The sequence below is a fragment of the Trichechus manatus genome, unplaced genomic scaffold, assembly GCF_000243295.1.
Source record: "Trichechus manatus latirostris isolate Lorelei unplaced genomic scaffold, TriManLat1.0 scaffold00163, whole genome shotgun sequence".
NCBI classification, from domain to species: Eukaryota; Metazoa; Chordata; class Mammalia; order Sirenia; family Trichechidae; genus Trichechus; species Trichechus manatus.
In genome coordinates this window covers 2,704,924-2,731,597 of record NW_004444099.1, presented here as the reverse complement: position 1 = coordinate 2,731,597, position 26,674 = coordinate 2,704,924, and the positions used below count along the sequence as shown (strand labels likewise).

Genomic DNA, 26,674 nt, shown 5'->3' with positions numbered 1-26,674 from the left:
GGGGTTCCTGGAACCAGTCCCCTGTGGATACCATCCCGAGGGATGGCTGTACTAAAATGCAAAAAGGTCCAAGATATAATAACTGAATAAATGGAAGATGTAGAACAGCTTATATAGTATGTAATCATTTGTGTTAAAAAAAATACAGAATACAGACACATATGCGTGTAAACGCACAGGATATCTAAGAAAGGGTATGCAAGAAAGGGTGCCTCTGAGGTGGAAACATGAGGGAAGAGGGTGAAGAGAGGGAGGAGGGAAGCCACAATTCTGCCTATTGAGTATCGTGAGATTTATCACATAATAATCATCTAACACACATAATGTTTACTGCACACCAAGCATGTTCTAAGCACTTTACATACTTTTAACTAATTTAATATACTCCTTTTAAACTATAGATATTCATATACCTGTCTTATTTCGCTAAACTATTAAATCCTTGAGAGCAAAAACATGACTTAAACATTTTTATATCTACACAAACACTACTATAACATCACATAATAATGTTCTCAAGAAATATGTGCCTCATTCATTCTTTATCAAACCTGAAACTAATTATCTTCACCATTTAGAGCTGACTTAAGAGCTTGAAAATAGTCTTTATGTAAAATCAACTTTTTATAATTAGTTTTCTATGCCATGAAGGTGAGTCATAATCCAAAAGTAAGTGGCTTTGAAAATGTGCAGTTATACGTATATCTGATTGTGATTGTGCTGTACATACTGGGAATTTTTTTCTTTTTTTATTGTACTTTAGGTGAAAGTTTACAGCTCAAGTTAATTTCTCATTCAAAAATTTATACACATATTGTTTTGTGACATTGGTTGCAATCCCCACAATTTGACAGCACACTCACCCTTTCCACCCCAGGTTCCCTGTGTCCATTCGTCCAGTTCCTGTCCCTTCCTGCCTTCTTGTCCTGCTTTTGGACAGGAGCTGCCCATCTGGTCTCGTATATTTGATTGAACTAAGAAGCACATTCCTCGTGCGTGTTATTTTTTGTTTTATAGGCCTGTCTAGTCTTTGTTTGAAAGGTGGGCTTCCAGAATAGTTTCAGTTCTGGGTTAGCAGAGCATCCGGGGGCCATAGCTTTGGGGAATATTGGGAATTTAAACAAATTAATGAAGAAAAGTTGTCCAGTTTCCCTCTTACTTTCCATTCAAAGGGGAAAGACTTCAGTATCAAAAGCACAGTCCCTTCCCGTTTTAAATTGTACTTGATTGAGTTCAGGGGAGTATTTAGTGCTTACGTGTAAAAGGTCTCTTGTAAGTTGAATGGGATCAAGTATATAAAGTGCCTAGCACAAGCCTGACCCATCATAAACCCCCATAAGCCCATCACAAACGTTGTTGTTGTTGTTGTTGGCTGCCGTGAAGTCAATTCCGATTCATGGCGACCCCATGTGTTGCAGAGTAGAATTGCTCCGTGGGGTTTCCATAGGGTTTTCAACTGCTCCAAAGGATTTTCAAGACCTTTCGTGAAGCAGATCACCAGCCTGTCTCCCATGGCCCCTCGGGGTGGGTTTGAACCGCCAACCTTTCAGGTAGTGGTCAAACGCTTAACCATTTACACCACTCAGGGACCTAAATCCCCATTAAAGGGAAGCTATTTCTCATTTTATTTGGAGGCATCAGGCATGATGGGAGAGAAAAGTAAACAACAGATATTGCTCGCTCTTGTCCACAGCCATCGGCAAATGAGTCCGTAATGAAAATAGAGCGGACCATGGGTATGTTTTTCCCCCTGACAAATCATTAAAAGTTACCAGTGCTGGAAACTAGACAGTCTAGGGGAAAAAGAAAAAATAGAAACCCTAATTCTTAGATTCAAAAATTCATTTATTCGATCTAGTTGAGTTCCTAGACTGGGCCAGGCGTTTTGATAGGCAGTTGTGATCTTAATCTACTACTTTCTACGGTTCAAAAGCTCATTTTATTAATGTAATGAACTACGTTGTTTTGCATTTATTTTCTAATTTTTTGAAGTAAAATTTACAGATACGGTAACAACGCCAAACCACATTTTACTGAAGTAGTAAAATATTGTTAGAAATAATTCCCTAAACTGGTGGCCCTAACTTCTGGATTTGATGAAACAGTAAAGTTTCAAATACAGTTGAGAGAATCAACACAGCGTTGTATTAAAAAAGAAAAAGTCTTCATCTACTATGATTCTATTTCATAAAAAGAAGCACGTTTTAAATAACAAAGGTAATGGACATAATTTCTGAATAACGGGAATCCCTTTATATTGAATAAATTTAGCTTTTCAAACTTGTCCAAGAGTAAAAACTCATACTCTGGTAAAATAAAAGCAAAGAGATTTATTAAAGGTTCAGCACAGTTTGAACCGGGGAAAATGTTCAGCTCACAAAGCGAAATTAGAACGCTTGGAGGTGGTGAGGTTACAAAGACATATTTATATGCTTAAATTAGGAATTAATGCAAAATGTCTGATTGGTGCTCAGTAATGTAAGAAGGCAGGAGACGGGATAACTCAAAGCAGGGAATAGACAGAGATTGGTTCAAAGTGTATATGTGAGGCTTCTTAGATTGGTTACCTTAGATAATTGCAGAAGTTTGTGACTAAAGACAGAGTTTACTGGGTGGTAACATTCCTTTCTGAGACCATTCTAATAAGATAGCAGACCTAGCAAACATTCCCAGGGAGTTACTTGTGTAGGAGATTGCTGATAACGGGCTTGTGTCAAGACCTTCCCTTTAGAGTCATTGTTTCCATATCCTTAGCTTAACCAAAAAAAACCCTTTGCTGTCAACAGCGACGTATAGGACAGAGTGAAACTGCCGCATAGGGCTTCCAAGGATTGGCTGGTGGATTCAAAGTGCCAACCTTCTGGTTAGCAGCCAAAGCTCTTAACCACTGCACCACCAGGACTCCTTAGCTTAACAGCAGAGAAGAAACATTTTCTTAGTTGCAAGATCGTCTGCTCAAGGTTAACAGTTGATAAGGAGTAGGCAAAGGCTAAAATGGAGTTGGGGCTTAGACCCAGGCCAGTCACTTTGACAGAGTTAAGTGCCTCAGTTTTGGAGTTCTCACACAAACCAGTTGCCATTGAGTCAATTCCGACTCCTGGTGACCCATGAGTTATCCATGTGTATCAGAGTAGAACTGTGCTCCATAGGTTTTTCAGTGGCTGATTTTTCAGAAAAAGATCACCAGGACTTTTTTCCAAGGCACCTCTGGGTAGACTTGAACCTCCAACCTTTCCATTAGTAGCTGAGGTCATTAAATTTGCACCACCCAGGGACTCCATAGCTTCCCCTAAGAACTTGCTATAGTCATATATTTCTCATTTTGCCAAGAGCAATGAAAACTGTCCTTGACTAGAGAAACCTTGCTCTAAAATCTTTTTTCTTCCTCGTTTTTCATTCACTCGTTCACTAACTGGATCCCTGGTGTGTGCAGTTGTTAAGAGCTCAGCTGCTAACCAAAAAGTTGGCAGTTCGAATCCACCAGCCAATCCTTGGAAACCTTGTGGGGCAGTTCTTCTCTGTCCTATAGGGTCGCTATGAGTCGGAATCAACTCACCAGGAATGGGTTTGGTTTAGTGTTGGTTTTGTTCACAGACTAAAATGTAACCATAAAATACACATGACCATCAAGAATTCCAACCTAAAGAGGATATGTTACCTAATAATCCCATTTTCATAGTTAGAACATAGTTTATAAATTTAACCACTTGCTTATATAACAAAAAAATTTGGCAAAAATATATTATTTCCTCAAATAAATCATAACGTTTTAAATTCACATTTATTAAAGTTAAAGCAGAAATACCTATTACATAATTTTAAAATGTAATGGAATTATAAACTCATTATGAACTTTGAAGAAATTATTTATTTCACTTCATGGGATTTAGACAAGTAATTTCACATTTCATTTTAAGTCAAGAGAAAACATTTCTTGTACATCCAGCACTAACAGAGATATGATATGTCAATGAAATATTTAGATACAGAAATCAATTTTTAAATGGATTTCTATAAATAACATTCACAGGAAAACACATATAACACAATCCACTCTGGATCTAAGAGTCTTACTATATGCAAATATTGAAAGAAACTATTCTTCTGAAAGTTTTCTCATTTAAAAAATACATTGTGAGAACAATTTCATGAATAGAGGAATCAATTGGTACTCAACAATTAAGAAACAGGACATATAAACATGCAATTTTTAGGTACGAACAAAGACTATATGTTGTCAGCCTAGAGGATGGTCTACTCTCTCCCTCTTCCATGGTGCAGGGACGTTTCATATTTCGTAGTTTCTAAACTTCCTCAGGAGTTCAGAGGGAGCGTCTCCAGACCAGCAGAAACGAAGGTACCAACAGTTCACATCTGAAAAACCTTTAAAAGAGAGAAGAAAAGACTTTAAAATCAGTAGTAGGAAGAGAAAAGTCAAACATGTAATAGTAGAACAACTTGGTGAATAAAAGTGATACAATTTCACTGCAACAACTAAAACTTTGGTATGAATTATTAATATTTTTGAATTCTTATGAACAAGAATTTCAGTTTATATAGGTGAGAGGACCTCACAGGCTTAAATGCTTAATAATAAATGAAAATTTATAGATGTTTCCAGTGGTGGGAATTTTGACAATTCACCAGGAAAGAAATTGAAAAAAACTTTCAAACAGCTGCCAAATGTAAAAGGTCAATGGTAAAGGGCCCTGGAAATATCAGTAACTCAATTCCATGGTAGTAAGATTTATTTTAATTACAATAAACAACATTGTTGAAAACTAGAGAAAAGGTCATCTTCCTTCTCTACTGGAGAAGTATAAATTGGCAAAACTCTCCTGGCAGGAAATTTTGACAATATTTATCAAGCTCATTAAAATGAATATAACCTTTGACCCAATAATTCTACTTCTAGAAATTTTCCTAAGGAAATAATCATGGATGTGCCCAAGGATTAAACTATAAGAATGTTTATCATGCTATAATTTATAAATGTTAAAAAGTCAAGAAACAACCCTACCACCACCAACTGCCCTGACAGGGATCACAATAGAGGGTCCTGGACAGAGCTGGAGAAAAATGTGGAACAAAATTCTAACTCACAAAAAAAAAAAGAGAGAGAGAGACTAGACTTACTGGTCTGACAGAGACTGGAGAAATTCCAAGAGTATGGCCCCTGGACACGCTTATAACTCAGTAATGAAGTCACTCCTGAGGTTCACCCTTCAGCCAAAGATTAGACAAGCCCATAAAACAAAATGAGACTAAATGGGCACATGAACCCAGGAGCAAGGATGAGAAGGTAGGAGGGGACAGTAAAGCTGGTAATGGGGAACCCAAGGTTGAGAAGGGGAAAGTGTTGACATGTCATGGGGTTGGCAACCAATGGCACAAAGTATGTGTATTGTTTAATGAGAAACTTGTTTGCTCTGTAGACCTTCATCTAAAGTACAATTAAAAAAAAAAGTCAAACAACCTAAATTCTAAACAATAGAAAGTTGGTTGTCAAAATTTAACATTTTTAAATATTTACTATTGCAGAAAAATGCTCATAACATATTTCTAAGAGGACAGCAGTTACAAAACAGTTCATAAGTATGATGTCATTCCTAAATTTATTTATTTACACGGGCAGTTATGTTTAAAAAAATTTAAGTCTAAAATGACATACATCTTACTTTCTTGCAATGAATAAGTATTCCTTGTGTCATTGTTTTATGTCTATAGTATTGCTAATAAAAAGTAGGTTACAAGACAATACATAAAATATGCCTCCATTGGTATTTAAAAATATCTAAAAATCTAGTTAGGAAAAATATACACAGAATAGTTAACGGTGGTTATCTCAGGAAAACAGGATCTATTTGTACTTTTTTTAGAATCGTCAGAGAAAACAAATCGGAAGAATTTCCATTTGGGGAAAAAGCAAAAAGGAAACTGTTTCTGACATTCCACCTGTAATTGAAACATGCACACAAAATATGTGTAGTATGATCCCATTTTAGGTATACTAATACATATGAAGGAGTCCTGGTGGCACAGTCATTAAGCACTTGCCCAAAAGTTCAGCAGTTCAAACCCACCAGCCACTCCACAGCAGAAAGATGTGGCAGTCTGCTTCCGTAAAGATTTACTGCCTGGGAAACCCTATGGGGCAATTCTACTCTGTCCTATAGGGTCGCTATGAGTCGGAATCGACTCGATGGCAATGGGTCTTAAAATATGTGAAAATACACCAAATATGCCAAATAAACCAAAATATCAATAATAGTTATTTCTCTAGGTGGTAAGATTATGAGTTGTATTTTTTTCCTTTTGCTTGATCATATTTTCTCAGATTTCATCAGTAAATATGTGTTATTTTTGTAGTTTTTAAAATGTTGTCTAGTTCGGGTTCCTCTAGAAACAGACACTCAGACAAGGATTTGAATACAAGTGGAAAACTTTGGAGGTGATCCCAGGGGACACTGACAGGGTTAGGGAAGGGAAGTCAATAAGGGGCATGTTATCCAGCAGGTTTCACCATGGGCAACCGGGTCTTGATCTCACTGGGGAATCCAGGGAGATATTATAAAAACCCCTCAGAATTACCCCACCTGAAGGGTGAAGGAACTGAGGAATTTAGCCTCCCACTCCCATTCCTTATGGGTTGATGGCTGCTCCCAAAGGGAGTTTGCTCCCAAAGTTCACTCCCTGGCTCTTACCACCTGCTCTTTTGCTGCCCAGCAGGCTCCATTGTCAGAGAATGTCATGATGCTTGGAGCAGGAACCACAGGGCTGGCAATGCCTGGAAAGGTAGGTGCCCAGGGGATATGGCCGAACATCAACAGCATCTATTACATTTGATTTTTTTCTTTTTTTGCTCCAGGATGCTACAATGCTACATAAAACTAATTAATTCTGGAATTGCATTTATTATGTTTTTAAATGGAAAGAAAGTAAAAGTGAGCTTGCCCTGCACACCAGTTTTCAGATGCCATGCTTCATGTTTTACTGGTTGCAATGAAGTGCTGGAATGTGATTGGGGACTACTTGGTGGCTGCTCGTCACAGAAGAGCCATCAAAAGGAAAACTCCAAAGTAAATACCAAGCATTGCTTGAGGGAATTAACAAATGTGCTGAAAAGTAATATTATAAGAAGATACTCAGGGCTTATAAAACTGACATGAATGTTAATCCTTAAATGCTGACCTTGTAAAATCTGCACCACAGTAAAATGAAATCATAAATAATCATGCAACAGCACTTTGATATATCAAACTCCAAACTGAAGGCACTACTCAGAACAGCCAGCGATCTCTTAAACAGCATTAAGAAAATACTGGTAAATGCATCCTTTGGCAGAATTTCATAATTCTTACTCTCCAACAACAGCTTGTCAGAGAGGTGCTCCTCCGTGCCCTCACCGCCTCCACTTCGTTCTTCAACCACAGTAAGAGAAGACACTTCACGAGTGGAGGGCATCGAAACTGGCATCACAATTTATTCTGACTCAACTACGACATATCTACACTGTAGAATATGATCAACTGTTAAAAAGAATGAGTTAGCTCTAAATGTAAGGATCTAGGAGAAACCCCATAATAAAAGCTAACAGTAAAAAAAGCACTTCCCATATGCCCAACAGTGGTCTAAAGACTTCATGTATATTAAGTTATTTACTCATCACAAAAAACTTGAGGAGGCAGACACTAATATTTTTACCATTAAAAACTCAGACAAGAGGGAGAGGGAAAGGAGGAATCAATGTCTAGGGGGCACTGAGTTTCTCTTAGGATGATGGAAAAATCTGGTGATGGCTGTACAACATGAAGAACATGACTAAAGACACTGAATGGCACATGTAAAAAATGATGAAATGGCAAATGTCTTGCTATATATATATTTACCACAATTAAAAAAAAAAACAAAACCTCAGGTTGGGTACCTAGCTTGCCCAAGGTCACATAACTCCTAAGTGGAAAAGCTGGCATCTAGATCCAGTCCAGCTCCAATGTCTGCACTCTTAACCACTCTGTAACCCTGTTCTTTATTTTTAAAGATCTCAGAAACTATACATTTACTTGGACATAGCTTTGTATTAGCACGGAGAACCATGTGGAAGGAGACACATCTGAGCATCCGCATAGGCTACTTCAGAGACTAGAAGCAGAGAAGAATAGGGGGACGGGGTAGACACTAAGTTACTGTTTTATATTTAAAAAAAAACCAACAAACTCATTGGCTTTGAGTTGATTGTCTGACTCATACTGACCCTATAGGACAGAGAGGAACTGCCCTATAGGATTTCCAAGAAGCAGCTGGTGGATTCGAACTGCAGACCCTTTGGGTTAGCAGCAGAGCTCTTAACCACTGTGCCACCAGGGCTCCATTGTCTATATGTGAATGTTTTATTTTTTTTAACAACAAGATCATATTACTTCTGGGTTTTGTTTTGTTGTTTTTTTAATATCCAAACAACTATTTAAAAAGAAAGAAAGAAAATTTCCTAGAGTCCTGCAAGAAGGACTCAAATAGGGCCCCAGCATCCTGCCTGGTTCGTCTTGAAGTATTCAAACCTCCCCAGTTCCAGTGAACTCAGACCATCCTTGATTCTGACCGAAACAGAAAACCACAGGGAGACCACGGGGACTCAGGGAGCACAGACCTGAACACTCCAGGGCTGAAAGGAGAAATGTTTGCACGTTTGCCTGGAGGGGTGGGGTTTGAGTGGGTGTATGTATGTATGTGTTTGTTTAAAACACTTTGTTTCAAATTCGGGCTTCTTTGATCAGTTTGTTATAACCATTTCCACCTACACGGCTGATGCAATCAAAGGGCCAACTCTACAGAAGGATCTCTTGAGTAACCCAGCAGAGACCCCTGAATCAAACTTCAAGAATCTTTATTCTCAGCAAGGGGTGAGCGTGTTAAAGTTTTCCTCAAAGATTTTAAGTGACTGTGTTGATTTTTAGGATTGTGAAATTTAAGCAGAAGATTCCACAACATCCGTGAACACTTGTTTTTAAATAGAAGATAATGAGATAGTCACTTCAAATAAGAATTTGAAGGATAGTTATCTGTGCATGTATATAACACACTCAAACACAGCTGGATGGTAGATAGATGGCTAGATAAACAAACAAAGAAATGATAATGGTAGTTAATGGTTACCCAGGGCCTGCTACAGGCCAACCACTGTGCTAAGCATTTTATGTAGAGTGGAAGACCCTCCCAGAAATGTCTGAAGGTTGCCCTGGCAAGGAAGGTATTAAGGAATGTATCTTCTAGTTTCCATGTCAATGCTAAGGAAATATCTTTTAACATGCTAAACCAATCCTTAAATTTACTACTGTGCAGACTGCAAAAGGTTAAGAATAAATGCAATACAAACCAAACCCTTTAATTTAAGACTTTATCTGTCTGCAAAACTAAATGTCAGGACTTACCTGGGGAATCTGGATTTTGTGGGGAGAATGACTTCTCCAGGGACTCTGAGTCTTTTTGCTCTATTTTCTCTGTGGTTGAACCCATCTCCTCTTTGTTTATTTCTCTTTGCTTGTTCCAGTCCTCATTTTCAATCTTGTTGGTATGAGTCTGGTCAGATTCTTCCAGCATCAGGTCTTTTTTACCTCTGACAGCCCAATGCATTGACTAAATTCATTAAAAGGAAACACATAGATACCAAATCAATACAGTTTCCTATATTTAAAGTTCAGTATGTGGTAACTCCTGACCCACTATTATAGTGCTAATTACCAGAATATTAGAGTTGACTGTTACCCAGATATTAATAATTAATCCTCACTGATTTAGAAGACTAATGGTATAAAGGGAAATCCACATCATGGGTATGGAGCAAAGGGACCAGCATCAGAGAGGTTTAAAGAATGAGGTTGTTGGTTTCTCAAAAATTAAACATAGCAATATCAAAGACCCAACAATTCCAATCCTAGCTATATACCCAAAAGAACTGGGTTCAAACAAAAACTTGTACACAAATGTTCATAGCAGCACTATTCACAATAGCCAAATGGTGGAAATAACCCAAATGTCCATCAGCTAATGAATGGATAAACAAAATGTGGTATATACATACAATGGAATATTATTCAGCCATAAAAAGGAATGAAGTACTGACACATCCTCTGACATAGACAAACCTTGAAAATATTATGCTAAGGGAAAGAAGCTAGGCACAAAAGGTTACATTTTGCATGATTCTATTCATATGAAATGTCCAGAATAGGCAAATTCATAGAGACATAAAGGAGATTAGTAGTTGGCAAGGGCTGGGAAAAGGGAATAGGGGGTGACTGGTTACTGAGAAAGGGGATTCCTTTCGAGGTAATGGAAAAGCTCTGAAACTATATAGTGGTGATGGATGTACAATGGTGTGAATGTACTTAATGCCATTGAATTGTACACTTTAAAATAATTAAAATAGCAAATTTTATGTTATGTGTATTTTACCACAATTAAAAAAAAAAAACTTTAGAAAATCAAGACCTTGGGCCTTTGGCCATGCCGGAGATTAAACCAACTACTACTGTGACTATAACCCTTCCCTCCCAGCAATGTCAATGCAAAGTTGACAAAAATACTAGAATTCTAGATTATACATATTTTCTTTAAGTAAACTCATAACACAAAGCAGGAATTCAATCAGTGTTTTATTTGTTGAATAGTTCCTGGTAATGCAGAATGTTAGTGAGAGGATGGACACACGAGTTCTCCCAAACATCAGACAATCTTATTGAGGGAAATGTGACAATATCAATCAAAATTTTAATTGTTCATAGTCTTTGACCCAGTAAAGCTGGCAGAGTTATACTGACAAACAATTAAGAGCCAAGTGAAAAAGAAGCAACAACAAGAATCATGATAAAACCGGCTCTTCAGAAAAAAGCATGGGACTGAGATAGAAGGGAGAGGGGAGGAACTGACACTTCTCTGAGTATAGATTTTTATCTAGTTTTGACTTTTAGAACCATATTAATATTTTGTATATTTTAAAATAAAGAATGGAAGAAAACCTTTAAATGAATGTGAACAGAAACAAATGAATCTAACCATATTTCAAATGAATAACACAACATTTCTGAAGGAAAAAAAAAAGAACCCATTTAAATAACTTTTGAACTTACTACTTTGATGATATACCTTCAATCTAAACACAAAAAGAACTATAAAAAAACCTTGAATATTAAAAAAAAAAAAAAAAAAAACCTTGAACTCATCTGTAGGTGTGTTTTTCACAGTGGTATGGATGTACCCATTCTGAAACTATTTTGTGTGTATTGTAGGATTAAACAAATGAGTACATATTTATGTTACTGAGAGCTAAGGTTCTCAGTGTAGGAGAAGATAAATACAAATACGGAACAGGAAAAGACAAGGAAGAATCTAGTGGCACTGGACTGGAATTAGAGGTATTAGTGTGAATTCATGATTTTAAAAATATATACATATGAAAATGTAATTTTTTCCCTCAGCTCTGCTTGCTGAAAAGGCCTAGAAACAACAGCACCTGAGTAGCAATGAGCACATGGAGAACTCAGATCTTGGTTTCTAATACCATTCCCCACTAAAAGGAATCAGGACTCTTTGAAAAATGGCTAATTCCAGTCAGTACTGGAGTACAGAAAGTACAAGATGAACATGGAACATCTTGTTATACCACAGTGAGGAACTGTTTAAAAAAATGATGGGGACATGTCCAAAAAGATAAAGGAGCCAGCTTAAAGGGATTCTCCCTAGCCGAATCAGGAAAATTTCAAACATCAGGATGACAGTAATGGATTACATCGCACGAATACGAATCCATGAGTCCATACTGATAACAAGTAAGTAAAAACATTAATAAAGGAGAAGGGAAAGCTCTTCCTTGCAGTAGAATGCCAACTAATAAATGTAGAAAGAATGACAGAGTTAGAGAAATCGCCACTTTGGAAGCATAATAATAATAGATTCAGGCAAGCATCATCAAAGGATGCAGAAACTTGGTGAAAATGTGAGGACAAACAGGATAATTGCATAGTTTCAAAGTTTCTCCCCATAGATAAATTATCAAGAGCAAAAATGGAAACTTTACAGTGGAGAAACCTGGTGGACACACCACCTCATCTGCCTGATCAAAGTTAACACCACCAATAATGAGACAAACTGGCATCATGTACCTCCTGATGTGATGCACTGAGGAGGACACATCATCACTTCAGAAGTATTCCGGCCCAAAGAAGATAATCCGAATCTAATCCTAAGGAAACACCAAACAGTCTAACTTGAGGGACATTCTACAAAACAACTGAACTCCTTAAAGATGGCAATGTCTTAACTGGCTGAGACGAGAGGACTCCACGAGACTATCACCCTGAGATACTCCATAAACCTTGAACCAAAACTACCCACTGAGGTCAGCTTTTAGCTAAATAACAGATTGGCTCATAAAATAAAGAATATTACCAGTGAGTACTGCACACCTCTAAAAAATCATCTATATGAGACCAAGTGATCACCAGTTACTCTAAAGCAAAGATGAAAGGGTAAGGGTACAGGGAAACCAGATTACCGGAAATGCAACATCCAGAATGGAAGGAATGATAATGTTAACACATTGTGAAAAATGTAAACAATGTCACTGAACAATCTGTGTAGTAATTGTTAAATGGGAACCTAATCTGCTGTGTAAACTTTTGCTGAAAACACAATAGAATATTTAAAAAAAAAAAAAAAAGATTACAGCCTTCGAAATCCTATGGGGCAGTTTAAAAAAAAAAAAAAAAGGCAATGTCATAAAAGACATAGGAAGGCTGAAGAACTTTTCCAGATTAAAGGAATCTAAGAAGTCATGACAGTTAAATATAATTCATGATCCTGAACTGGATCCAGAATGAGGGAGGGGGAATGCCACAAAGGACATTATAGGGACAGTTGGCAAAAATTGAATATGAATTGTTTATTAGATAACAGTATGGAATCAAAGTTAGATTTCCTAGATTTGAAAATTATAGTGTGTTTATGTAAGAGAATGTCTTTGTTCTTAGGAAATAAAGGGGTAAAGTGGCAAAGAAACTCTCAAATGGTCTAAGAGAAAGTTTAACGTGCACACATGGTGAGGGGAGTGATAAAGCGTATGTGGTGAGTGTAACAAGTGTGACTCTGGATGAAGGGTATTTAGGTATTTTTTGTACTGTTCTTGCAATTCTTTTGGGAGGCGTTTGAAATTATTTCAAAATATAAAGTAAGGAATAAATAAATACAGCACATCATGTCAGCTCTGCAAACAAAAAAATATTTGAATATTAAAGAATTAAGAGAGGCTTTTGGGAATATTCAGGAAGTATCCAGTTTTTTGGTTTTTTTTTTTGCAAAAATTATTCTTTGATCATCTTGCTGTGGAAGCAAACATGAAGGAAGGATGGGATAATGTGCTATTAATTTTGTCAAAAAACTACGCCGAAAAACACGGTGGTCAATGTTGGATATATTCTTTGTTCATGCTATAAATTGGTGTATGGTTGCAGTTATAACCTACATTATGTGAAACATAATATAAAGTAAACTTATTGTCATAAAAATTGGTTTCCTTTTTCAAGGAAAACTAGCACTCAAATATTTTTTTTTGCCATTTACTATGAAATATTTGTCCTAATTTTAAGATGATTCACTTTAGGTGAACTTTTTAAATATACCTATCCTCAGATAATAAGAACTTTATAAATATCTTTCCATTTAGTTTCTTTAAGAAGGATAACATGTGCGTGTACACTGTATGGAAATTTTCCGGAAGGAAACACAAGAAAATATAATGGAGACTGTTTCTGGGAGAGGGGGATACTTCTAGGGTCTAGAATCAGGATAGACTCACTTTTCATTACATATCCTATTGAGAAAGGAGGGGAACTTTTTTTAAACAATAGTTATATTGTCTTTTTAATTTATTAAAGTCCATATATTAACAATGTTGGGCATTTGCCTTTGACTTCTGGTAAACTTTTATACTTCTAGACAAAAACAGGAGCCCAAACTCTTGAAAACACTCCCTAAAAACCTGGTATCCTATAATTGTCTCCAATATGCTTGGTGGGGTCCTTCATCCAGTGACTCAATTACATAATTTTGCCATCATAGCTCTGGCTGTTTGTGGAAAGTGGGGAGTGAGAGACCAAATATGCACCTTCAAAACAGAAGTTTGTTACGTCAGAACTTAGGAAGAAAGGGAGAAGACAGACTTCCTTTTCAGCATATATACTCTTTCATACTTTTTAAATTTTGTGTCTCGTATATTTATTACCTATTAAAAAATTTAAAATTGGATGAATGGATGGATGGATGGATGGATGGATGAATACAGAGTGGGAAAGAAAGATTGAGAGTTTGGTGTGTCAAGAATATTTCAGGTAGAATAATTAGCCCTGGCATCAACCAAAATAATAAATATAACCATTTCTTGAAACCTCATCTGGATATTGTGGGAAGCTACTCCCGAGGCAAGGAGCTCTGTGGTGCAATGGTTAAGTGCTCAGCTGCAAACCAAAAGGTAAGAGGTTCTAACCCACCAGCAGTTACGAGGGAGAAAAGACCTAGAGATCTGCTCCAATAAAGACGACAGCCTAGGAAACCCTGTGGGGCAGTTCTACTCTGTCCTATAGGGTTGTTGAGTCAGAATCTACTCAATGGCATACAGCAACGACATTCCTGAGGCACTACTGAACAAGTGACACAGCACCTCTGTTACTCAAAATCCCGAGAAAAACGACAAGTTACTCTTTTGGGCAAGTTTAAAACCTAGAATAAACTATTCTTCTGATATCCAGAATATTGTTTTCTTGTGCTACAGGAGAAAAAATAGAGATAAAAGCAAAGAAAAGCCAGAACAAAACATTGATTTTCTGAAGTTCAAAGCTTACTGAATAAGCTCAAACATCGTGACTTCTGAAAACAGTGCCAGGGACAAGGGAAGAGGCTCTGTCTCTGTTCACATGTGCTCCACGGCAGAAAGGGCATGTTGCTTCTCATCTACAGCTCCCTTCTTTCCTGGAAGTCTCAATTATCTTACAGTTCTGGGGCTGCCAGATTTTGCCTGAGGTCGCCACTTTATTTACCAGTTTAAACAAAGCAGCATAAGGAGGAGGAGGCTGAACATCATCTGTACGTGACAGTGACAACAGGTGGGAGGAGGGGTGTCCATCAACATATTAAACAGCTTAAAAGAGACACCAAGGCTCCTCAGCGCCTGTCTTGGCAGTACTAGTGCTGGCCTCTCAAGCAGGAGCCAGGAGAAATAACTTGCCAAGGAGAAAGGAAAAGTGCAGAGGGTGAAAAACTGTCTCAGAATCCTTTAAATAAACTGTTCGTGACAATTTTTTAAGAAAATTTTTGTTGTTCCTTGCCGTTGAGTTGATTCTGACTCATAGCGACCCCATGTGTGCACAGTAGGGTTTTCAAGGCTATGACCTTTCAGAAGCAGATTGCCAGGCCTGTCTTCCAGTGTGCCTCTGGGTGAGTTCAAACTGCCAACCTTTCAGCTAATAGTCGAGCGCTTAACTGTTTGGGCCACCCAGGGACTCCACATATACATATCCATAAAATAGATACAGATAAAGAGATACAGACAGTCCAGAGGGCAACATAGCCTTGTAGTAATCCTAAAACCACAGATATAATCAAGCCCTCTGCCCTAATCCAATCAGGAAACTCACTTACTCCCATTTTCATCCTATCTCTCCCCAACGACAAAAAAGCATCATCCTGAATCCTTTTCCTCAAATATAACCAATCAACAGGTGAATCAACCCACTTACATCCAAGATCCAAAAACCACCCCAAAACACAATCACTGCTCCATTCAATATAATCAGCACTCACACAAACAAATGAGGAGAAAAAAATTGGAAGAAAATGCATCAAAATGTTAACTCTGGTTATTTATGCATGGCATAATTAGAAAGTTTTTTATATTCTTTTTTTCATTTTCTAAACTTTCTGTGACAAGATTATACGTATGTACAATTAGGAAAAATTAGATGTGGTTATGGTTGCAAAATATATAAGGGGCAAGCTTCTGGGGTGCCAGTAACATGAGAGCAGAGGTATTTGACTGGCTGGTTTGATCTGGGTTTTTTGCATGTCCGTAGAAGAAGGTCGAAGTGTCTTCCTCTAAGGAGGGGAAAAGATGTTAGGAAAGGTTGGTGGAAAACAGAGAATAAGAAATTCAAGAATCCAGAACCCAGACAGTCTGCTTCTGTAAAGATTTACAGCCTTGGAAACCCTATGGGGCAGTTGTACTGTGTTCTACAGGGTCGCTATGAGTCGGAAGTGTCTTGACAGCAATGGATTTACGTCTACCTTAGACAGGTGGTGCGGATTGATGAGTCACCTTCAGTAAAAGCTTTGAAAGCCTTAGTGAAAAGGTATTCTGAGATAATGGTCTTACTCATCCATCCCTTTTATAAATAAACCAGAATAAAGTATATTATTGTTAGTCCTCCTATCTGTTCATCCCTATTAAAGAAATTGTTGTTGTTGCTGTTAGTTGCCAGGTGAGTCAATTCCAACTCATGACGACTCCATGTGCGCCGAGAAGAACTGCTCCATAGGGTTTCAAGGCTGTGACCTTCCAGAAGCAGGTTGCCAGGCCTGTCACCCAAGGTCCCTGTGGATGGGACTGAACCGCCAATCTTTCGGCTAAGGTAGTCAAGCGTTTAACCGTTTGCCCTACCAGCAGGCAATAAACCTAAACTGTATCTATCCTTGGAAGCCCTAGTGGGCAGTGGTTAAGAGCTTGGCTGCTCACCAAAAGGTCGGCAGTTCAAATCCACCAGCCACTCCCTGGAAACCCTGCAGGGCAGTTCTACTCTGTCCTATGGGGTCAACTATGAGCTGGAATCGACTCCACAGAAACGGGTTTTTTTTTATTTTAAATCTATCCTTGTATACAGGTGCCTCTCATGCTCTGTGGTTCAATCAAATGATTAATGTATGAGCGGTGCTAAGCAGCCTGGTTTACACAACCTGCAAATCACTCACTTTTGTGTTCACAGAACATATTTCCTAGCTCCACTTGAGTATTGGTTGCACAGTACGACACTTAACATCAAGCAAACTAGTCCATGGTAGAGTGACTCATTTCTATTGAATGAACGTAATAAAAATATCAAATGATAGCAGTTAACAGAAACTAAAAGGGAAACGAGGAAGGGGAGAGTCGTTGCAGCAAAACAATGAACTTCCCAAGACAGAAAATCAGGATACAGTGAACTAACACTAACCAGACACCTAGCCCAGTGCAAAGACCACTGATCCCAGTCGATGAAATCGGTGTGTCTTTATTCTGCCCACTCAGTGAACTTGTTTACCATCCTTCCTTGAGAGTTTTTTTTCCCCTTGAAAGTCATTTTCTTAAATTCTGGACCTTGGTCAGCCCTGGGATATAGAAAATTGTGTCTACATGCCAGTAAACACCGGGACGATTGAAAAAAAAATCAGTCAACTCAGATAAGCCATGGATCAGCTGAACAACTACACAAAATTGACTGGTTATTTTTATCCTGGATCACTGTGAGTGAATTTTTTACTTGCCTGGTGATTTCTGATCTGCTTTTGGATAACATCCGATTGGGACAGATTGCCTTTTGAACAGGCCCAGAAGGTGTTGAATTACACACTGTTTTCCATCTGGCCAGGGAAACTGTGGCCACACAGGCATAGTGGGGAGCTTCCTTGGCAATCGACAGCAAACTGGACACAACCCAGGGACGTCTTGCCCAGTCCAGGAACCCAGAAACAATCAAGAGACAGGCAGGTCCATGGAGGGGTAACTGGCAGCCCCAACAAGCCCTCCCAGAAGCAATCAATTTATCAAATGATCAATTCACCAATAATGGTGTGTCTATTAACTCTTTTTAAAATGTATAGCAATTGATGTGGCATGGGACAGTTTTAACAGTTTATGAGAATTTTTTTCAACATTTTATGTTGGCTGTGCTTTGCTGCAACCATTTCCCCCCAGCCATCCTAAAGCCTTTCTGCCACATATTTTGGAGGTAGAGGGAGAGTCATTCAGGTCCTGGATCCCTTGGGGGTAAAACCGTTTAGCACGACCATGATGAATTTCTTTAAGATTCTTTGTGCTTGAAAGTTCTCTGTTTTCAAGTAACTTATCCCAGGATCACAAAGGCGGTGGATACAGAAACCCTTACCTTATATCCCTTTGTTTAAACCAACATCACATGTCCAAATTTAAATTTCTAACCTATTCATGGAACTGGAGAAATTTTTCAAATATTTTTACAAATTAAACTATCAGGAGGAACTTGTAAAAAGAAATAGCAGTAAAGTGATAGAGACTTGGTGTGGAAAAAAATACCGGTTATAGTTTCATCACTCATGGATGATAGAAATATGTCACCTCCAAAGCCATGGCTCATTTGAGGAATTCTCCCAAAGGAGATCACCTACAAATTGATCCTGCATGTAACGCTGCAAAAGTGCATTGTGAATTGTCCTGCCTTCAATGCACTGGAACTAACAATGCTTCCAACCAATGCTTTTCCTCCCAGAGGTAGTCACGTTGACTCCTACTTATGGCGACCCCATGTGTGTCAGAGTAGACCTGTGCTCCACAGGGTTTTCAATGGCTGATTTTTTAAGAAGTAGATCACCAGACCTTTCTTCTAAGGCGCCTCTGGGTGGACTCGAACCACTAATCTTCCAGTTAGCAGCTGAGCACGTTAACCATTTGACCACCCAGAGACTCCAGATGGATTATGTTGTTGTTATTATGTGACATCAAGTCGATTTTGACTCAGCACCCCCACGTGACAGAGCAGAACTGCCCCACAGGGTTTTCTAGGCTGTAATCTTTATGGGAGCAGATTGCCAGGTCTTCTTCCCATGGAGCCACTAGGTGGGTTCAAACTACCAACCTTTCCGTTAGCAGCCGAGTGTTTAACTATTGCACCTCCAGGGCTCCTTAGAGGGATTATACTCCTTAAATACAAAGCAGAAATACAGGATTGATAATGTGAAGGGTAGAGATTTTATCAGATTTAACTATCTATAAATGTGTGGGGCAAATGAACATGCAGGTGTGTTTCAGATAAAAGTCACCTGAAATTCAGATCCTAAAGTTATAATTATTTTATTGTCAGAATGGCACATGTAAAATACCTAACCTAAATACTCTCATGATGTTCTTTATCTATAGAGAAAGAAACAATGATCTATTAGGTGATGAACACTAGTTGGTATAACTGTTATTAATTTCTCTCAAGTAGTGAATGCAAAAGAATGAACAGATTAAATAAATGCACACAGAAAGTAACAATTAATATGTTGTACACACAGAAAGTTCTTTGATGGTTACCAGGAAAGGGAGGGAGATGGAAGGTAAATTACTGAATAAATAGAAGACACTTGGTAATATTGGCTAAGGAAAAGGCAACACGCTACATGGGGGAAATCAGCACAACATGACAAAGGCAAAGGAAGACACTGCAAGGAACACAAGAACAAAGACGGATGTGTCTGGAGACAGGAAATTAGTATTTAATGGAAAGATGTTGGCAATAGAAATTAGAACAGGGATTTGGGGAAGAGTGCTTGGAAAATCTACAGCTAACTTGATATCAGCTGTTAAAAGCTAAGTGACAGTTGAGCAGATCATCAAGAAAAACAAAATATAAATCAAAAAGGCGTTAGAATAGCAAGGGTCACTAATTTAGTTGCAGTCACAGTGTGTCATACTTCAGAGAATGGAAATATGGTCATGCGTAGGTGCTGGAACAGAACAATGCTTATTGAGTCAATGTTAACAAAGAATTTTGGGTACACACAATTCAAAAGGAAAAAGAATCCATTTCTGAGTATGTAAAGTTGTCATTATTTTTAGAAAGATTTCCTCTAGCTTTTTTTTTTATATGTGTGTGCATATATACAATAATCATATGGTTAGTCTCACACAAATAATTAACTCACTTTAAACAAATACATATGAATATATTCTTAATTCCAAAACGAGATGAAGGAAAATTTTTATTTTAGGTACAGTGGCTTTAATCATATACTTTGAAAGTTTTGCATTGTTCTTCTCTATTACTTCAAAGGCCCTCCTTCCCTCCCTCTTACAGACCTTTTATCAGTGGAAACATAATTTGCTCAAGTCTTCTTAAAATAAAAACTATTAAGAAGAAAATATAAATAAAAAAATCTATAAACCTGAAGGGTTGTAATTTAAGAGATGTGAATAACTTTATAGAATAATTCTAACAAGTGTCCCTGAAAACTTGTCTATAAGATGACTTCAGTATTCCAAGTCTCGTATCATAAGAGTGTTCCTATGGAAAGAATCTGGGTAATAAATCATGCCTAAGAATATAGAAACCTCTAAAATTACATTTTCTATATAAAACATGGAGGAGATAAATAAGCAACGGTTCAAAATTCAACAGTACAGTATATGAGCAACTTGAGAAGCACATTTATCAAAACACATAAAACAGTAAATGAAGATGGAGAGGGTCTGTACTGAAACAAACAGCCAAAGCGACTGAAAAACGTGGTCACGGGCTCTTCTGGCATCAATTCATTGCCTTTATGATGGTGAATTTCTCTTCATAAGATTTTGTGGACACTGAGGTATATCCAGACTCTACCAGATTCTTGGACTTCTCATTCCCATTGCCTATTAACTCTCTAAGCTACTACATTAGTCTAACCCCTGGGCAGCCTGAGCTTCACTAACTCCTATCATCACCAGACAGACACCCACCGTTTTCACTGAGTCACTCAAAGCTTCCCACTGCTGGAAGGGCATCGACATCTGGCTCCTTCGCCAGTGGTCATAGCGGGCTCGACTCTCTTCGTTGGTCAGAACCTCTTTTGCCTTCTGCAGTTTCTGGAAAGTCTCCACTGGAAGACAAATCAAGAGATGAACACGTCTCTCTAGGAGGGGTTATTTTAAACTCTAAAACAATCAAACTGATCTTACCAGAATCATGACTCTGCCACTTACTAGCTATGTGACTTTGGGCCAGTTTACCTTTTTATGCTTTAGTTTCCTCATTTGCAACATGTACCATAAGAATAAGCAAGATAATGTATGTGAAGTGCCTGGAACACAGTTTATCTACTTTCTTTATTGAGCTCCAGTTACCTGTCAGGTGCTGGGTAGGATACTGGTGACACAGATGTGAACAATATACACATTCAATTTAGTGGGAGAGATAGACATTAAAAAAAACACAATTTTGTCTACTAGGAAGGAGTACAGTCCAGGCTTTTCTACTGATAATTGTGGAGGGAGGATGGCACGGGGAGTTGGTAGTGACCAGGCAAGAGAAAGAGTGGAAATGAAGATTCTGAGACAGGAAGGAGCATGGAGGAAGCAGAGGATGACAAGGTAGCTGGAGGACACAGGGCAAAGGGAAAAATAAGGAGGGATAGGACTGCAGAGTAGAGATGGATCTAATCATCCAGGGTCTTGGAGGTCATGCTATGGATTCTGGTCTATTTTCCTGTTGTAAAAGCAATGGGAAGCCATTGGGAGGTTTCAAGCATAAGAAAGTAACATGACAGGTGCTCGATAAATGTTAGCTTTTGTCAGTAATCTTTTTGACCAAATGTGGTACAATAGAAACCTTTTATGGCCCTGATGGAAACAGTTTTGAAGTCTTTTCTCCCCCTTAATGAAGTTAAAACTTTCTGTAGGGCAGGATACAGATCAATGTACAAAAATCAAGTGTATGTTTATACACTAGCAATGAACAATCCAAAAATGAAATTAAGAAAAAAGATCCCATTTACAATAGCATCAAAAAGAATAAAATACTTTGGAATAAGCTTAACAAAAGAAGTGCAATGCTTCTACATTGAAAATTACAAAATAGTGCTGAAAAATATTACAGAAGACTTCAATAAATAGAAAGACACCCCCTGTTCATGGGTCAAAAGACTTAATATTGCTAAGATGGCAATACTTTCTGGAGCAATCTACAGATTCAATGCAATCTCTATGAAAATCCCAGCAGACTTTTTTGCAGAAATTGACAAACTGATCCTAAAATTCGTATGCAAATGGAAAGAACCCCAAATAACCAAAATAATCTTGAAAAAGAAGAATAAAGTTGGCGGACTCACACTTCCTGATTTCAAAACTTACTACAAAGTTACGGTAATCAAGACAGTGTGGTACTGGCATAAGAACAGACAAATAGATCAATGGAATAGAATTGAGAGTCCAAAAATAAACCCATATATCTATGGCCAGTTGATTGTTGACAACACTCCCAAGACAATTCAGTGGGAAGAGAATAGTCTTTAAGAAATGATGCTGAGATAACTGGATATTTCATGCAAAAGAATGAAATTAGACCCCTATCTCACACTATATAAAAAATTAACTCAAAGTGGATTATACAAATAAATGTAAGGGCTAAAACTATAAAACTTCTTTTTTATTGTGCTTTAGATGAAGGTTTACAGAGTAAATTAGTTTCTCATTAAACAATTAATACACATATAGTTTTATGACATTGGTTGCCAACTCTATGATGTGTCAACACTTCCCCCTTCTTGACCTTGGGTTCCCCATTATCAGCTTTCCTGTCCTCTCCTGCCTTCTCATCTTTGCCCCTGGGTTGGTGTGCCCATTTAATCTCATTTTGTTTTATAAGCCTGTCTAATCTTTGACTGAAGGGTGAACCTCAAGAGTGATTTCAGTACTGAGTTAAAAGGGTGTCCGGGAACCATACTCTCAGGGTTTCTACAGTCTGTCAGACCAGTAAGTCTGGTCTTTTTTATGAGTTAGAATTTTGTTCTACTAAAACTATAAAATTTTTAGGGGGAAAAAAAGATAAGAGTAGATCTTTGTGCCCTTGAATTAGACAATGTATTCTTAAACCAAGCCAAAAACCCATTGCCGTCGAGTCAATTTAGACTCATAGCGACCTGGTAGGACAGAGTAGAACTGCCTCATAGGATTTCCAAGGAGCAGTTGGTGGATTCGAATTGCCAACCTTTTGGTTAGCAGCCGAGCTCTTAACCACTGCGCCACCAGGGCTCCAATGGATTCTTAGATGACACCAAAAGCACAAGCAACAAAAGAAAAAAATAGATAAATTTATTTATTTATTTTAATTTTGTTGTGCTTTAGGTGAAAGTTTACACCTCAAATTAGTTTTTCATTCAAAAATTTATACACGTATTGTTCTGTGACATTGGTTGCAATCCCTGCAATGTGACAGCACTCTCCCTCTTTACACACCGGGTTCCCCATGTCCATTCATCCAGTTTTTTCTGTCCCTTGCTGCCTTCTTGTCTTGCTTTTGGGAAGGAGTTGCCCATTTGTTCTTGTATATTTGATTGAACCAAGAAGCATGTTCCTCATGTGTGTTATTGTTTGTTTTATAGGCCTGTCGAATCTTTGTCTGAAAAGTGGGCTTCAAGAGGGGTTTCAGTCCTGAGTTAGCAGGGTTATGGGGGCCATAGTTTCCTGAAAAATAGACAGATTTAACCTCTTCACAATTAAAAACATTTGTGCTTCAAAGAACACCATCCAGACAGTGGAAAAGACAACCCATGGAATGGACTGAAAATATGTGCAAATCATAGATCTGATAAGGGACTTATTTCTAGAATTTATAAAGAATGATTACAACTCAATAATAAGATTTAAAAAAATTTAATGGGCAAAGGATCTGAATACACATTTCTTCAAAGAAGATATACAAATGGCCAGTAAGCACAGGAAAAGATACTCAACATCATTAGCCAAAAGGGAAATGCTAATCAAAACCATAACGAGATACCACTTTACACCCACTAGGATGGCTACAATAAAAAGACACTAAGAAGTGTTGGTATTCTCTGACAGCAGAGAATACCAGAACGATGATTACCTGTGTTTTATTGACTAGGCAAAGGCATTCGACTGTGTGGATCATAACAAATTATGGATAACATTGCGAAGAATGGGAATTCCAACACTTAATTGTACTCATGAGGAAACTGTATATAGATCAAGATGCAGTCTTCGAAAAGAACAAGGGGATACTGTGTGGTTTAAAGTTAGGAAAGGCGTGCGTCAGGGTTGTACCTTTTCACCATACCTATTCAGTCTGTATGCTGAGTAAATAATCCAAGAAGCAGGACTATATGAAGAAGAATGGGGCATCAGGATTGGTGCTAGGCCTGACATGCTCTGCCCATCCTCCTCTAGCCCCTCTATTCCTCCTCTGACCTCATCTCTTCTTTCCTGACTTCCCTTTGCTCCATTCATACTGGCTTCCCAGCTGTTCCTTGAGTAGACGAAGCACACTCCAGCCCCAGGGCCTTAGCAATTGCTGTCCTCTCTACTGAGAACATTTCTACCGGAGGTACCCAGAAACTGCCTTACCTGTGAGCCCCTGCCAGCCCACAGTATATAAATGGCATCCCCCACCACCGTCAACTTCATATCTTTATCCCCCTACCCTTCTATACTTTTCTGCATAGAACCTACCCCTGGATATTACGTATTTATTTGTTTATGATCTAGCTCTCCTACCAGAGTGTAAACTCCATGAGGGCAGCAACTTTTTCTGTTTTGTTCTTTCTCTACCGCATCCCTTGCACTGGAGCAATGCAGTAGGTGCTCAAAAAGTATTTGTATAATGAATATTTCCTATGTTGAGTGTAAATATAAAGAGTTCATATAATGTTATTCCTCAAGCTCCAAGCACCAAAGAAATGACACCTATCCTCAAAACATTACATGAATTAGCACATTTTAATAGTATCCTCCAGAAATGCAATTACAATCACCCTGATAGTACTTAAGGTCCCTGGGTGGTACAAATGGTTTCAGCTTGGCTACCGAAACCCATCGCCAATGAGTCGATTCCAACTCACAGGGACCTTACAGAACAGAGTAGAACTGCCCCGTAGGGTTTCTAAGGCTGTAATCTTCACAGAAGCAGTCTGCCACGTCTTTCTCCCACAGGGTGGCTGGTAGGTCCAAACTGTACCTTTTGGGTAGCAGCCGAGAGCTTAGCCACTGCGCCACCAAAGCTCCTTACTAACTGAAAGGTTGGTGTAACTGTGGGAAAACAAACAAGCAAAAAGCGTCTTCTCATAGCAACGTCCTGTGGTAAGCAATTTTTTCTGTTGCTGACGACAACGTAAACGCCCCATCGTATAAATGAAACGTCACTTTTTCCAACGGGAATAATAAAAAAGCTCATTAAATTATCACCATGGATGCATCTGCCGGTTACTACTAGTGCAGTGGCAGTAAAAATTTACATTTTTATCTGGGAGTCACCTTCTCTTTGCACATTACGGTTGACTTCACTTTCCAGAGTTTCCAGAACTAAGAAGCCTGCTTAGAATTATTCTGATATCAGTCCCTCAACAACAGCTGATAACCTGAAAGCAAAAGAGACCTTATCTTTCCTGTTATGTGGCCGTTTTCTTGTTCCATCCTCTTCACATTTAATAAAAATGAGTTTGGGTTTATATTTGTCTTTCAATATATCAGCTAATCAAATGAATCATGCAAGATAAACATTTACCAGTTCTAGGAACAGGGATCTCATTTTATAAGCTACACAAGCAAATGCTGCTGGGACCTTTGACAGACATTCTGATTTAACTCATAGGTCTGCTTTGAAAATACAGAGGTTCCTTTAAGTTCATGTTTCACAATAGAATTTGTATTGATATAGCCACATTTTAAATTTATGCCATTTACAATTACTTGAGAAACAATAATAATATGATGCCAGAACATGTTTTAGAAAAAGTCTGGAGGAAAATACCCAAACTGTGAATAATGGTTCTCTGGCAGGGAGAGATTACAGCAGACTTCCACTTTCAACATTATTTGTTACTGTTAAATTCTTTTTATTCTAGGGGAAAAAGGCAATAAATTTTTTTAAAGTTAGGAAAACATGGAGACATTGAAAGATATCAGTTAGCAAGGGAAAAAGACCTCCCCTTCTTCAAATACCTAAATGTCTTTGAAATTTGCACAACAACAACAAATATACCATTTTACAGGTCCTTAATTTAGTCTGGGAGCCTTGGTGGCACGGTAGTTAAGAGTTCGGCTGTTGACCAAAACGTCAGCAGTTTGAATCCACCAGCCACTCCTTGGGAACCCTATAGGGCAGTTCTACTCTGTCCGATGGGGTCACTATGAGTCAGAATCAACTCAAAGACAACGGGTTTAGTTTTTTTGGTTTTAATTTAGTCTGAAATCTCCTTTCTTTTTTTTTAAATTTTTTACTGTTGTAGTTTAAATGAAGTTTACATTTCATATTAGTCTCCCATACAAAAATTTATACATACTTTGTTATGTGACCCTAACTGCTCCCTACCTTACTGTGACCGCACACTCTTCCTTTCCACCCGATTCCCCATGTCCATGCAACCAGCTCCTAACCCTCTCTGCCTTCCCATCTTACCTCCATACAGAAGCTGCCCTTTTAGTCTCTTGTATCTACTTGAGCTAAGAGGCACACTCCTCACGAGTATCACTTTATGTCCCACTGTCCAGTCTAATCCCTGTCTGAAGAGTTGGCCACGGAAATTGTTTTAGTTCTGGGCTGATAGAGAATTTGGGGGCCATGCTTTCTGGGGTTCCTCCAGTCTCAGTCAGACCATTAAGTCTGGTCTTCTCACTAGAATTTGAGTTCTGCACCCCACCTTTCTC

At 38.2% G+C, this 26,674-nt stretch overlaps 1 protein-coding gene across 1 annotated transcript in view; it reads right to left on the bottom strand.

The window, feature by feature from the left end:
* Positions 1-4,063: 4,063 nt before the first annotated feature.
* DNAJC12 (DnaJ heat shock protein family (Hsp40) member C12) overlaps positions 4,064-26,674 on the bottom strand; it is a 42,669-nt gene continuing 20,058 nt past the window's right edge. Inside the window, exons 3-5 of the mRNA XM_004386409.2 lie at positions 20,753-20,892; positions 9,429-9,633; positions 4,064-4,383 (exon numbers count right to left, since the gene is read on the bottom strand). Of these exons, the coding sequence (XP_004386466.1) occupies positions 4,289-4,383; positions 9,429-9,633; positions 20,753-20,892 (440 nt within the window). The 3' untranslated portion in view covers positions 4,064-4,288. The remainder of the gene's footprint in view (positions 4,384-9,428; positions 9,634-20,752; positions 20,893-26,674) is intronic.